Raw genomic sequence first — 15,601 nt, forward strand, 5'->3', positions numbered from 1 at the left:
AATTTAATTGTTAAAGATGGTCTTGTGCATTTTGATGATTCTGTTCAAAAAGTTAGAAATGCTGTTGCGTTTCTTTTTTGTAATGCTAATAGGGGAAGAATTAGAGATTTTAAGAATGCTTGTGTGGAAAATAACCTTAGACCTAGGAAAATTCAAGTAGAAATTGAGACTAGGTGGAACTACACTTACATTATGCAACAACAAGCATATGAGTATAGGATTCCCATACAACAAGTTCACAACAAATATAATATTGATAGTGAAGATTGGTTAACTTTTAGGCATTGGGAAGATGTTAAAGAATGTATTGAACTCTTAGAAATTTTTTATAATGCAACTCTTGCTTTTCCTAGACAATTCTATCCCACGGTAACCGGAATTTTAGCCTACTTAGCGGAAATAGCTAGAGTTTTACAAGAGTATAAATATAAACCCGATTATCAAGTGGCTATTTTTGAAATGATAATCAAATTTAAGAAGTATTTTTTCCCATCCCAACTTTATTTATATTGGGTTCTCTTTTAAATCCTTGTTTAAAAGTGTCTTATACTAAAAATTTGGTTAGTCAAATTTATACATTTTTAGAAATTGAAGAGGGAGTTCAACCATCTCTAGCTGAAGCCGATCTCGCTATTGATGATGAGTTTAGAAGAGTTTTTACTCATTATTCTAGTTTGGAAGAACGTGCTACACCTGTTGCTCCACGCCCTACTACTTCTCAGAGTAGCAAAAAGGGCTTGTCGGGTTTAAAAGTTTTACATTCACAGCCAACTTCTTCTTCTACTGCAAACTTTGATGAATTTAACTTTTATTTGATGCAGCCAAATGTGGATATCAGCCAACTGGATGAGGTGGACGTCTTAGCACGGTGGAAGAAGTACAAGGCAAGCTATCCGGTACTTTCAAGAATGGCTCGAGATATCCTTACGGTTCAAGTATCAACCGTGGCTTCGGAGAGCGCATTTAGCCAAGGAAGACAACAAATTGGAGACTATAGACATTCATTATCTGGCTTTAGCTTGCAAGTACTAGTGTGCATTCGAGATTGGATTAGATCGGAGCGACGCAACCAAAACTCAGAAGCGGAGGAAGGCGAAGAGAAAGAAATTGAAGATTTGATAGCTAGTGGACCGGACTAAATGGAAGACTTTGAAGATATTTCCATGACCGAATATGATGTGGGGGAAATTAACGAAATGGTTCAAAATTGGTGATTTTATTATTCTACTATTTTTGTACAACTCATGTATTATTTGAAAGTTAAAACAAAAATACAACTTGCAAATAAATGTTATCCAAGAATGAATAAAATATATGGCTCATTGAGCTTTCTTCTATTTACTTGTGTTCATATTTTTACTTTTATTAAGTTAGGAATATACCTAAAATATACTAAGAATATGCTTATAAGTATATTAAGTTATATAGTATACTTAAACATATATAAGTATATATAGAAAAAATAGTATATATAGTATATAAGTAAGTATATATAGTATATAGTACATATATATAAGTATATATAGTATATATATTAAGTATATATACTTATATAGTATATATAGTATATATGTATATATAGTATATATATTAAGTTATACATATATATAAGTATATTAAGTTATATAGTATACTTAAACATATGTAAGTATATATAGTATATATAGAAAAAATAGTATATATAGTATATAAGTAAGTATATATAGTACATATATATAAGTATATATAGTATATATATTAAGTTATACACATATATAAGTATATATAGTATATATTATATATAAATATATATAGTATATATATTAAGTATATATACTTATATAGTATATATAGTATATATGTATATATAGTATATATATTAAGTTATACATATATTTAGTATATATGTTAAGTTATACATATATATAGTATATATATATATATATATATTAATTTATACATATATATATAAGTATATATAGTATATATGTAAGTTATATATATATATATATATATATATATATATGTATACGAAAAACACTATTCTGTATTGCTGACTTGCTGTTAGGCTGTTAGTCAGTAAATATTTAAACTTTAATTATAAAGTTGTATAACATATGTAAATATACTTACAATATACTAATAAATACTATAATATATATATATATATATATATATATATATATATATATATATAATACAAAAACAAAACAAAAAAAAAGATTTTAACTACTCCAAACCGGATCGGTTCCGGTTTGGAGTTTAAAACCGGTTAACCGGAACCGGTTAATCGGTTCCGGTTTTTTAACCGGAACCGGCCGGTTCCTTAACCGGTTATCGGTCCGGTTCCGGTTGGAACCGGTTAACAGGTATAGCTCCTGTGATTAAGCTAATCAATACAGCTGCTCAAATGAAAGAGAAACTTCGAAGGACATCTTTGGAAATTTGATTTAAATACAAATTTTAAGGTACAAATATTTGGCATACTATATTTAGATGGACTAGGGGCAAAAGGTACCCTTTCTCAAGGAGATTTAAGAGTGAATCCGCCTTTACCCCATAACATTTAAGGGTTGAAAATAATATTATCTTCACATATTAAATGGGAACGTAATCTCCTTATGTGACACTTTCCGGTAAGTTTTTTTTTTTTTTTGTTGAATAAGTATCTTTTTTTTTTTTTTTTAGAATTAAAATATAAAAGTGGAAAGGGTCAAATATACCCCTCATTATAATTTCGGTCCAAATATACCCTTGCCGTTATATTTTTTATCCAAATATAACCCTCCCATTATACTTTGGCACAAATTTCCCCTCAATTTTAACGGATAACTTAGAATCAAATAACCCACCCCCAATTTTAAATACCCGATTCCTTTGGAATGCCACCCGTTTAACCTACCCGAAACTTGCAAACAAATGCCAATTGCCCAATTATTAAAACAACAAAAATCATTCTATCATTAGCAACAGTTTAATATGCTAATATATTGAGATAGAGACTAAATATCACTCAAGATATCTTGAGAAATTCTGAGAAATATCTAAGAGGAACTAATATGATTTCATGAACAAGGAAAGTAGAAAATGTTGTGAGGGCTAGTGACGAAAAATAATGAGAACATATTCAGACAACCCAAAATGAAAGAAAATGCACAGCGACCTACTCCGGCCTTTGAACAATGTCTTGTTAAATCTCAATGAAAATAACCAACAGTTATAGAGGAGAGGAAAAAGTGTAATTAAGAGAATTAAGAGATCAATGAGTTTTATATTATTTTTAATATAGCACATTAATTTTAAAAAGAGGAAAAAATTCAAAAAAAAAAAAAAAAGATAAATGGGTTGGGCTGGTTAAACGGGTGGTCTCTAAATTCTAAAGGAATAGGGTATTGAAAATCGGGGTGGGTTATTTGATTCTAAGCTTGACACGAGTCTTTCCGTTAAAATTGAAGGTAAATTTGTGTCAAAGTATAATGAAAGGGGTATATTTGGACGGAAAGCATAACGAGGGGTGTTTGACTCTTTCTGACAATACAGGGTGATATTTGACCCTTTTCCGTTTTATATTTTAATTCTAAAAAGAAAGAAAAAGATCTTTATTCAAAAAAAGAAAACTCTTACCGGAAAATATTACATGGGGGTTATTGTTCCCATTCAATATGTGAAAAGGGTATTGTTTCCCAACTCTTAAAATTTAAGGGGGATTCCGGAAAATTATATAGTAAAAATAAATAAATAAATTTTATATGTTGAATCTTGTCTATACGATTCTTTACAATTTGATTTTCTTATTAATGATAATTCTGATTCTACCATTAATTAATATAGATCATTAAGGTATAGGCCTGCACATATTTTATTTTATTCTGATTACATCCGGTGTTTATTTAGAACTAAGAAATTTAACTTTAACAATAAAAAATTAAAGTAAGAATACATATTTGTATAAAAAGACGAATATTAAATTTATTAGTTTAATGTAAATACCCGAGTGCGAGTAAATTTTCAACTATATTATATACTAGGTGGACTATATTAGTTTCAAAAATACGTTAATATACAACAACAACATACCCAACAAAATACGTTAATATACTGCAGGGTTTTCAAAATATTCCAAAAAGAACTACTAACATTTAGCAATATTGTTTTTGTTGTTGTCTTTTCCATGTGTAGCAGCGTATATTTAAGGGGGGGGGGGGGGGGGGGGTGGGAATTACCATGTAGTACTAAATTTCTATTCTAATCTTAACTTTCATACAATTCCACAAAAGCCACTGTCATTTCTGTTAGGCAGTAGTACTAGTTAAGATAACTTTTACAAGAATCCTCATGTGATATCTTGTCTCCTAATCAATGACCATGAATTTAGAATATATATATCTTTTTTTATTTTTCATATGAATTCATACACAAAAACTAGAAAGTGCAAATTAGTAAATTACACAGCTAAAAACATTGATATAATTAAACACAATGATTTGACAGTTCAACAACCCTACAATTTTCACGTGCATCAAAGTCACCCTTTCTCCCCTCTAGTTCAATTGAAACAAGACAAAGTCTAAAACCTCAAGTAAACAAAAACAACAAACGAATTGACACGTCCTTCCCCACCAAAATAGTATATTATGTTGTGTCCTGCTTACATTTTACATAAATGAATTCCCTGCACTATAACTTAATTAATTAGGATTTGCATAAGTAAGTTTACAATAATAATAATAAAAAAGAGCTTTATATTGAAGAGTTCTTTATTTCAGGATTTATTCAGAGATAAGTAATCAATCCGAGTACATAGAGGCGGACTCAGGGTTTTGACGCAGAGAGGGCACCAATGATCACTGTCTTAATATAAATATATCACTTATTATGTGAATGTTTGGCGTGCAACTCTTTGAAAATTTAATAATTATGCTAAGTTATTGGTAAAGTAGCAATATAAAGTATAAAACTTCAAAATTGGAAGAAACCAAAATAGGTTTAGAACGGAAACGAAACAAACTCAACAAAAAGTAGAAATAAAGGTGTTGCAAGCGAGACTCAAACCTAGGTGTCATATAAAGACCTAAGGGGCAAAACAACCAAATGTACCAAAGCAATGGATATCTCTCAATGGTCCCTTTTAAATACATATACATTCTTTAAGGTATATACATCATATATGTACAGGGTATTCCCGAGGTTAGGGGGGACGCGTGACCTCCCTCCTAATAGGGTGGGTCCGCCACTGCCAGTACATCCTTTTGATAATATGAAGAAAAAAATCATGATGTGCCATAATATAAATACATTGTCCACACTTAGAGCCCGTTTGGCTTAGCTTATAAGCTGTTTTTAGCTTTTTTGGGTGTTTGACATGCTAGCTTATAAGTCATTTTGTGCTTAAAATAAGCCCAAAAAAATAAGTTGTCCCGTTTGGCTTAGCTTAAAAAAAGCAACTTATAAGCTGAAAACAGCTTATAAGCCAAAAAAAAAAAAAAAAAAAACCTGGGCTACCTCAATTTTTTTTTGGCTTATAAGCTGCTTTTTTTAAGTCAATCCAAACAGGCTCTTACACACATTCGATACTTATATCAAATAAACAAATTAACACGACATATGAGGCTTTTAGAAAATTATTTATATCATTCAACCATGATTAAATGGGATATGCAGGGGAGAGCCATAATTTTAATTAAAGGAATTCAAAATATAAAGGAGTAAGCACATGAAGAAGTCAAGATGATTCTATATATATTTGCATACATGAGGAACCCGTATAATAGATTGATTTGATTAGTTTTTTTAGAGATGTAGCACAACTATATGCAGGGGAGAGCCATACTATTAATTAAAGGAATTCAAAATATAAAGGAGTAAGCACGTGAAGAAGTCAAGATGATTCAATATGTATTTGCATACATGAGGAACCCGTATAATAGATTGATTTGATTGTTTTTTTTAGAGATGTAGCACAGCTATATATATTTTTCACTTATTTATAATTTTCTTTAATATTTTATGTAATTCTACTTATTTAAAAATATTTATTATAATTATATTATTTTATGAACGCTCCCCTTTGAAAAAGTGATAGCTCGTTCCACGATGATATGTATTTTCTGTTTAAATATTCTTACATTTCAAATAGTATATAAAATATCGAGTGTGAGTCTGCGTTTCTTGACAATGAATTGGGTCCCCCGGCCGAGTCGTCTTGTTCGTGTTCCTAAATTTGGGATGTCCGCAACAATCTATTTCTCTCCCCTCTCTCTCTCTTACTATGTACTAATAAAATATTCTCATTGCTAAATTAAAATTTAACCTTCCAAACTTTATATATATATATATATATATAACCTACACATGCAGCGATTTCCTTAATTATAACTTCTCCTTTGTTTCCATAGTCTGTGTTCTTTTCTTGTCTCACTTTCTCCTCTATTCTCACAAACACACACTTAGTACAAAAAACAATTACATGGCTGAACTAGAATTTCGCGCGAGTACTAACACCAGTGGACGTTTAAAATTATTTGGTTTCGACATGACAAAGGATCAAGAAGAGGTTGAGTACTCGACAAAAAATTCTTCGGGGTCATCAGAATCCGGTGATTTTCCGGCTATCGATGGCCGGAAATACGAGTGTCAATATTGCTCTAGAGAATTTGCAAATTCACAAGCTTTAGGTGGCCATCAAAATGCTCACAAAAAAGAAAGGCAACAATTGAAACGTGCCCAAATGCAAGCTAGTAGAAATGCATACATGCGTAACCCTATTATCTCCGCCTTTACGCCGCCATCACACCTCCTTCCTCCGCCAGGACACGTGGTGGTTCCGGCAACATCTCCATCATGGGTTTACTTACCGCGACCCATGACACCCTTCCACGTGTCACATGGTGGGAGGGGTGTAGGGAACTTTCAGTACACCCGCAGTGTAGGGGATTCTAGCTTAACAAGTGTTGGGCCTCAACATGTTAAGGCCCATAGTGGTAGAGTTGATGGAAATAGTGGGCCACCATTGAGTAGGTTGTCTAGAGCGGATTTTGGGCCCAATTTCGATGATGCTTTTGGATTGGATTTACATCTAAGCCTTGCTCCAGCTGCGCCGTAGAAATAACGTTTACTGGCCACTTTTCTGTCCCGACTCGAAAAAAAAAAATCAATCATAAAGTTTCAAATTTCAAAACGTTTCGGCTTCATCTTTGCAAAACAAGCCAGAGATTCAAAATCCACAGGTGGCTCGCAGGTTGGCTTGGATATAATCTAGAATAGAATTAGTTTTCCTAAATATAGGATCTTGTACATGTTCAAATTATTATTTGATTTTTCACTCAAAGAAAAAAAATTCATCACGTGTATTTGCTGATTTTATTCTTTTTCTTCTACTTTTTTCTTCCCTTTTTTGGTTGAATGTCTCCAATACCAACTATCATTCTATCATTAAAAGGATTTTTAAGGAGATTATAAGTCAAAATTGATTTATACTCTTTTTAGGATTTGTTTTAATTCTTGTGGAGCCGAAAGAAATAGTTCCACGTGGCAGAAGATTGTATAACAGAAAAAAAAAAGTAGAAATTCGTTAAATAAAATTAAAATATAATACACTAATGAGTATGATTAATTTATTAAATCCCATTACATCCGAAAAGATCTCTCAACTAAGTTAATTGTTTTTGCACGATATGTTATGTTGACGTTCATGTATTTAAGTGTCTACTTTAATTAATATTTTTTTATAACCCAAAAGCATATTAAATGTATGTTATTGACTGATCAAGCCTTATTGCTAATCGCCTCCTAATTCACGGGTCTTCATATTGTTAATTGTTATTTCAAAATCAAAAAGTTTTTGATGGGATTGTCTTAATGTAATCAACTTAATTAAAATAGTCGAGATGTGTCTGCTCTACAAACTATGCTTCATGTTGTCATTGCATTATTAATTAATTCTAATATATTAACTAATAATTAACCCCCTTCATTAAATATTATAAAATTGTCACTTCACAAGACGTAAGCACTACTCCACCCGACCCCCACATCTTGCACTACTCCACCCGACCCCCACATCTTAGAAAATCGTATCACTTCAAGAAAAACATGAAAGTTAGCAACAGATAATGTAACTTCTGGTGCTAAATGATAATGATTCGTGTCTAATCTTATTTAAGGATAAGTAGATCTTAATTATCAAAAAACTTTATTAATTACTAGCCATTTAGGGAAATATTAGAGACGAATTTGTTAGTATACTGTGTTAAAAAAAATCAGTAAACCGGTCAACAAAAATAAACTGAAATGAATGACAATGCAAAAATTTTAAATATCCGAGATCACAGAATTCACTGTGTGTGGTAAAGAAATTTAATCCCCTCACAGTACCTGAGGTTATGAATTACTTCCTCCCTCGATAAAACAGATATACTTATTGATGGTTTAGTGGTACCTCAAATCCACTAACTTCGTCTAACGCAAATTAGACAAAAAATCACACAAAGACTCGATATTTGTTTGTATAAAAAGATGTAGAAGAAGTGCAGAATTTTTTATGCCGAACATTAAGGCTCCTTTTAATTTATAGCTAACAAAGGATAGTGTAAACATGTGCTATATATTGTGCTTTATCGGAAAAGTCAAAACCTATCCCATGGTGTGTTTTCAGGAAAACTCCTCTTCATTTTCCATTCACGCACATAAAGAACGGGCAAAGGATCAAATTTACCCTCCAAGTGTGGTTATAGTGTAAATTTGCCCTTCGTCAAAGTTTGAGATCCCTTGCCCCTTGGAGGGCAATTTAAACTATAAACCACACTTGGAGGGTAAATTTGACCCTTTGCCCAATAAAAAACCCAACAAAATTTTGCAGCTAAATCCTATTTTGCATACTTAGAGGGTAAATTTGACCCTTTACCCCATAAAATACCCAACAGAATTTTGTAGCTAAATCCTATTTTTGCTATAGTGTTTGATCGATAAAAGTGTGGGTAGGTGTACTTGCAATACATGGATGGACTTATATTGAGTCATACCCACACTGTTTGGATTTATTAAATACGTTTTTTGAACGCATACCAAAATAGAATTTACAACTTGAAAATTAAGAGCCTGTTTGGATGAGCTTAAAAAAAGCAGTTTATAAGCTGGAAACAGCTTATAAGCCAAAAAAAAAAAAAAATTAGGGTAGCCCAACTTATTTTTTTAGCTTATAAGTTGTGTTAAGCTCATAAGCTACTTTAGATAAGCTAAGCTAAACAAACCCAATTATTTTTTTGCACTTATTTTAAGCACAAAATGACTTTAAGCTAACCAGCCAAACACTCAAAAAAAATTGAAAACAACAACTTATAAGCCAATCCAAACGGGCTCTAAGTCAGAATTGTTGAGCGTTATCTTTGATACCTTTTTGGATCCTTCCAAAGTAATGGTTCCAAAAAGGAAGTAAGATGACCAGAATGTTAATGTTTTTTTCCTTTAATTTGTGGATTATGATGGGATCATTTCTGAAATATGGAGTATAATCTTTGTTTAAAAATTCGTGTAATAACTTCTAATTGGTTGGACTGATCTTGATAAACACAAGTTGGTGGGCCATAATTAGGATTTGGGAGATCTTTGAACAATAATATCGGCAGCACTTCAATCAACAACAAAGAAAATCATGATTATTAAGGTCCTCTACAAGTGTTTAAGTGTGTATTAAGAATATGGTGGAAACCCATTAACAAGAAAAAGAAACACTTTGTTTAAGGAGAGCTGCTGTTGATTAATCAACCTAGTGATATTCACAAAAAAGTTCAAGGTATCAATACTACCTTTATCAAGCTGCTCGACGTTTTTGGAGATTAAATACATCATAAGGAAGTCTTCCTACGTTCTAGAAAATACGTCACTAATGGCCCTTGAATTACGGAGAGATTTTAGGAGAGAAGAATCAATGTAAAACATATCTGTACTGCAATATTCATTAATAATTTTCTTGTTTCAACAAAAATAAAATCAAGTGCCTTAATCATGGTTAAAAGGATATATATATATATATATATATATATATATATATATTACTACCATTTATGTCTATCTAATTTTAGCTATATAAATAAAAACACCCCACAAATTTTTTGGTATCGCCGTAAATCATTTTCATTATCTATATAACTTGTTTTGCCATATTCACCAAAAAAAAAAAAAAAAAGAATTTTCTTCATAGACTCAATTTATGCCAATTAGGAATCAATATTTAAACAAGTTCTTTTACGAACCGAAAACGTTGTAAATCATAAAATAGAATTTCCAGCATCTAGATATATAAAACAACTACATACCCAGAGTATTAAATAAAAAACTATTGAAAATTACTTTGCCATAGAATATCAAAGAAATATAAACTGAATTTTTTGTTAGATAAACTTTTTCAAAAATAGATAAATTTCTTATAAGAAAACTGTTTACAGATCTTGATCGTGACTCCTTAGTGTTGTAAAACTTCGGAAAAACTCATTTTATATCAAGAGTTTGATGCTATTTAATTGAAGTAATTCCATTCGGTCCCAATTTTGGAAGATGAATATTTTCTTACCAAAATTGGGAAACTTAAGTAGAAACATCTCTTCTTTTAATCATGGTTAATTAATTAGTATACTTCTTTGGTTAAGAAAAGTAATTAATCTAGACCTTTGATATTCAAGTAACATTGGTGTCACACATTCAAATAGATACTTGGAGAAAATGGAGAGAAAAAAAATAGAGAGGAGCCAAATCCAACAACAAGAGGGCTTGACGAAGTTGATTGGACAAGAGTGCCGCAACATTCCAGAAATATACTTATTCACACCTGATGCTTATGCTAAATCAAACAATTTGACCTCAACAGTTGTTTCGTATGGTTAAATGAGATCACATATCACTTAATCATATTTAACTAATAAATATTTATATATACGCCATATTTCTGATGAGTATTAACTAATTTGGTGTAACCACGAAATATGTATAAAAAAATCATCACATGACTACAATATTCGGAGTACATATTTATCGCCACAGACGAATTGCATATCCGAAAAATCTAAGAGTCATGCTAAGTATATAAGAAAATAATTCTTAGAGTCTAGTGACACATTTAAAGACATGTGGATATATGGTATGAAAGAGTAGGCCCCATTGACCACTTTTCAGTTTTGTCTTTGGGATATAGCGATTGTTATGGAATTTTAAATTTTACAGTTAAATTTCATAACAATATCCCAATATTTAACCTTTTGAATTTGACAGTTTATGACAGTATCTAGTTTTCAACTACAGAAACTAAAAAATAACTATATGCGAATTTTACCCGAATATATGTCCAAAGTGATTAACATCACTCGTGGGCGGGATGTTACCGATATTTATAATTTAGTTTAATAAAGAGATACCCAAGGAGGTGGCAGTTATTCTTATTCATAAAATTCTTGTATAAGTGGAACCCAAACATGGCAAATGTGACATTGTTCTTGGTTCCCAGCTTCCTATATATACTATTGGTTTGTTTCAACAGTGTGCGATCACATTCACATGTGTTTTTTCCTAATCATTCCACTAGTCATGTGCAAAACCCTAATATTTTAACGTGGCTAGATCCTTTCTGCAACTGCTAATTTCCTAAGTCTAGTACACTATGTTTCAATGAATATATAATATAAAAGAACCTTTGGTTCTATGAAACTTCCTTCCTTAGAAGACTTGTTTTTATTAGGTTTTGATGTACTTCATCCTATTGCTTTTCTTTTACTATGTTTGTTTTGACGAAAAAGAAGTAAAATAATGCTAGAATATAAAATGACTAGAAGGTAGATATAATCTAATTATAACAACAGTCCTTTTAATCTGGAATTTATCTTACTCTCTCTTTTCCTTGGCTACCAAGACGTGAAGTTGAGGGAGAACGAAATTTCTAATTTCTTGTCAACTATGAGTAAAAAGAAAGAAGTTTCATTTGGTCTCCTCTTAGTCGTAGAGTAGATTAATGCAAGTATAAGATGAATCTTAAGTAATCATAATATTTGCATTTATTTTAACCAACAAAAAAATTAATGCTAGTGTTTTCCGAGTAGACTAGTTAAAAATTTGTAAACAAGTGGGAAGGTGTATTTTCAAACCTAATTCTCAATTGCCTTTACAACTCAACAGAAGTAATACAACTAATAAGTACATAGAAATGGACAATCACAAGACCTATGGTGGTTGAAATTTTACATCAGATGGAACATATTCCGATATGATATCTCTAATCCAGTTTGATTGATTATCATCTGGTCCTAAAAATACATCAGACCAAGATGTTGCATGATCATGATTTTTAGACAAATAGTGAGCCCATCATATGCAAGAATGATGAGTTTTATCTTTTATACATAAATAGTTGAAAAGAATTTTTATGTTACGCTTACTTAAAAGACTACTAATTAGTTCATGAAAGAAGATCGTCCTGATCACTTCACGAATATTTAAGGTAAAATTCCTAAATAGAAACTTTTTAACCCAGTAAATCTGTAATTGAATAATGGCACTGCTCTGAAACTCTATGATGCAATTATTTTTATAAAAAATAGCACAAAAATGTCCAGTAGATGCTAATTAAACCTATATTTCTTTACAAGTCGTATCAACTTCTTGAGCCTATGTAGCAGGGATAATCGTGGCCCAATCCTTTGCTTCCTTTCTGTATGTTGTATTTTCTACTATTTTCTATCCTTCTCATCAAAGACAAGAAACGAAAGTGAAAATCATTGGATCCCACACATATGATTAAACCTAAACATTATTTTTCAATTATAGGCAGTTAGGTTTTTTAGTGTTGAGACAAAATATTCTCTAATTACGCTTCATTATGGAACCTAATCTAACACCTAAATCTAGATACCATAATTTCAGGTTAATTAACGAAACCCGTAATCACCGTAGTATATAATATTAACCCTACATATTTACATCTATGAAGCATGAAGTTTTGCCTCATAACATCCACTCCACTATCCCACCTCCACAAACCCAAAAAGATTAAAAAAGTTAGAACTTATTGTACCCAGAAAATAATAATTAATCGAATTGAATCCATAGTTAGGTTGACTTTTAAAATTTTATTCGTGAGGATAGGTATCATAATTACCAAAAAGAAAAATTAAAAATTAAAACTGTTTATAGGTACTAGGAAGATATGTCTATCCTATCGAATCACTCCATTAGCTTAAAATTGACCATCCATTATCCTAAGAGTATATATCAGTCATTCAGTTGAATGACCGATGGTGTACAAGAGATTTAACACAACCAGTGAATCAGGTCATTTAAAAAACAATTACATATTTATATACTAATATTAATTGATAATCTTACAAATGGAAAGCAATCTTTTTAATTAACTTAATTATTAATATAAATATCAATCAATTATTTTTATGATTATCATAAGAATCTAATGGTGTAAAAGAATATAGACTTTCCCTCAAAGATCAGAAAAGCTAGAATATATATTTTGATCTTTCCCTTATATTGGGAAATTTTGAAAGTGGAGGTCGGGATGTGATTATTAGGAAACATAGCGGGCCATGTTTGGAGTTCTGGTGAAGATTTTGGAAGAGCTTCTGATTGATACGTTTTTTATGAAAAATTTAATTCCTGTATTAATAGATTTATAAAAGTATTTAAAGGTAGATATATATTATAAAAATTAATAATTGACGTACTATCAACTGTTAAACTATATTTGTAGTGTCAAATATCTTTATCGTATATGTGCACATAACATTATTAAATCAAAAGAAGGTGAAGAATGTTTTGTTTATTTTAAGCGAGACTGAGTTATCTAATTAGCTTTCCTCTTTCTTTCTCTCGAGTAGTTAGTAAGATCGGAAAGATCTCTTGCTATGGAAAAGGAAAAAACAAATTTATTAAGTAAAGAAACCTAGACAAGAAGGAAACTATATATGGAATTCAACGTCAATCAAGCTAAGCAAACATCAAAAACATGATTAATTAACACGTAATATAGTGGGGTCCAAACTTGAAGTTGCAACACCTAATAACTTGAACAATGGTTAGTTCATTCATTCAAAGAAGTTAGTCATTATGTTGTGATGGCTTTTTGTAAAACCACCCACTTTTGACTCATAAGTTGTGGATTACTTTGTGAAAAGGAGTAGGTGGTGTGAAACATACATATGATGAGTAAGGATAAAAGAGTTTTAAGTTATATATGTCAGTATAAATATTTTTTATTTATATCATTACATCATTTAAATGACATGTACAGATAAACCTCTTTAAAATATAGGATTTGTGATCTAGAAAATAATATAGATTACATTTCTTGAAATCCTGCGCCAATTATATTTCTTTTAAGTCTAGGGTCTATCGAACACAACTTCTCTACCCCACAAAGGTAGGAGGTAATTTAGTCTGTGTACATCCTACCCTCCCAGACCCCATTTGTAGCATTACAATGGTATGTTGTTGTTGTTGTTGAGAATAATATAGAATACATCCTACAATAGGCAAATATAATCAATGATCTAAAAATTACTTACAATAACGTTGTATATATATAACTTAAATTCAAAGATAAAATATGATTTGTTATTGTCGCGGTGACAGACTCACGAGCAGGGGCGAATCTATATAGAAAATTTAGGTCACGTGAACACATGGTCATCTGACAAATTAACTCGGTATATTATGTATATAATCTTTAAAATATATCTAATATTAACTGAAGGAACATATGATCAAACTAAACTGTGTGGAGCAATACCTTAAGGTTATGAGATCAAACCCTACCAAATGCACTTTTGTGTCTTTTTTCTTAATTTTTTTTCTAAGGTGAACTCATACTCTTAAATCCTGGATTCGCCTCTCCTCACGAGACGAATTCATGATTTGAAGTTTATAGGTTCCTATAACAATCTTATCAAGATAATATTATAAAATAATAATTGAATTCGCAAATAAATATTTCGTAAATTGTTTAATTATTATATTATATATTAAAAAAAAAAATACTACCGTAGATTCATAACTAACACTGTTGATTTGCTCCTGAGACACGTGGGTCCAAGTGAGAGGTGTCATTTGAAACTGAAAGCACAGCACAGCTCAACTCAAGTAGGTCATGTCAGAAAGCAATTATAAAACGGTATTAAAGATGGATCAGATCCATATGTGTATACATGAATCTTAGGTTAGATGCTGTTCATGTGTAACACGTGTGGATTATTAAATAATTTATCAAAGTATACAACTTACGTTGTTTCTGATCAAAGGACAGTTCAGTATATGGAGTGCATGGGATTCCTTGGACCTTTTCACATCAAGTTCTTTTTTGTGAAAGTTGTTTGGTTTAAACGTGAGAGAGCATCAAGAACAAAAGGTTGATGACTCAACAAAAACATCATCCGAGTAGCCGGAATCCGGCAATTTTCTTGCATCCAATGGCCGGCATTGTTGTAGGCATTATCTCCATAGGGTTTACCTACCACGTGCCTCCAGGGCCGGATCCAATAGTTCAGATGTGGATTTAATTGAATATGTAACCTTTATCCTGAGGCTGCATTTTAATTGGGTAAATGACCTAGAGCCGGTTTGGATAGGCTTATTT

At 31.1% G+C, this 15,601-nt stretch overlaps 1 protein-coding gene across 1 annotated transcript; it reads left to right on the forward strand.

Moving 5' to 3' along the window:
- The first annotated feature begins 6,334 nt into the window (after positions 1-6,334).
- LOC132642778 (zinc finger protein GIS3-like) lies at positions 6,335-7,319 on the forward strand. Its single transcript, XM_060359821.1, has one exon. The coding sequence runs from the start codon at positions 6,446-6,448 to the stop codon at positions 7,079-7,081; it is 636 nt and encodes a 211-aa protein (XP_060215804.1). The 5' UTR covers positions 6,335-6,445; the 3' UTR covers positions 7,082-7,319.
- The last annotated feature ends 8,282 nt before the right edge of the window (positions 7,320-15,601 follow it).

This window comes from Lycium barbarum, chromosome 5 (genome assembly GCF_019175385.1).
Source record: "Lycium barbarum isolate Lr01 chromosome 5, ASM1917538v2, whole genome shotgun sequence".
NCBI lineage: Eukaryota > Viridiplantae > Streptophyta > Magnoliopsida > Solanales > Solanaceae > Lycium > Lycium barbarum.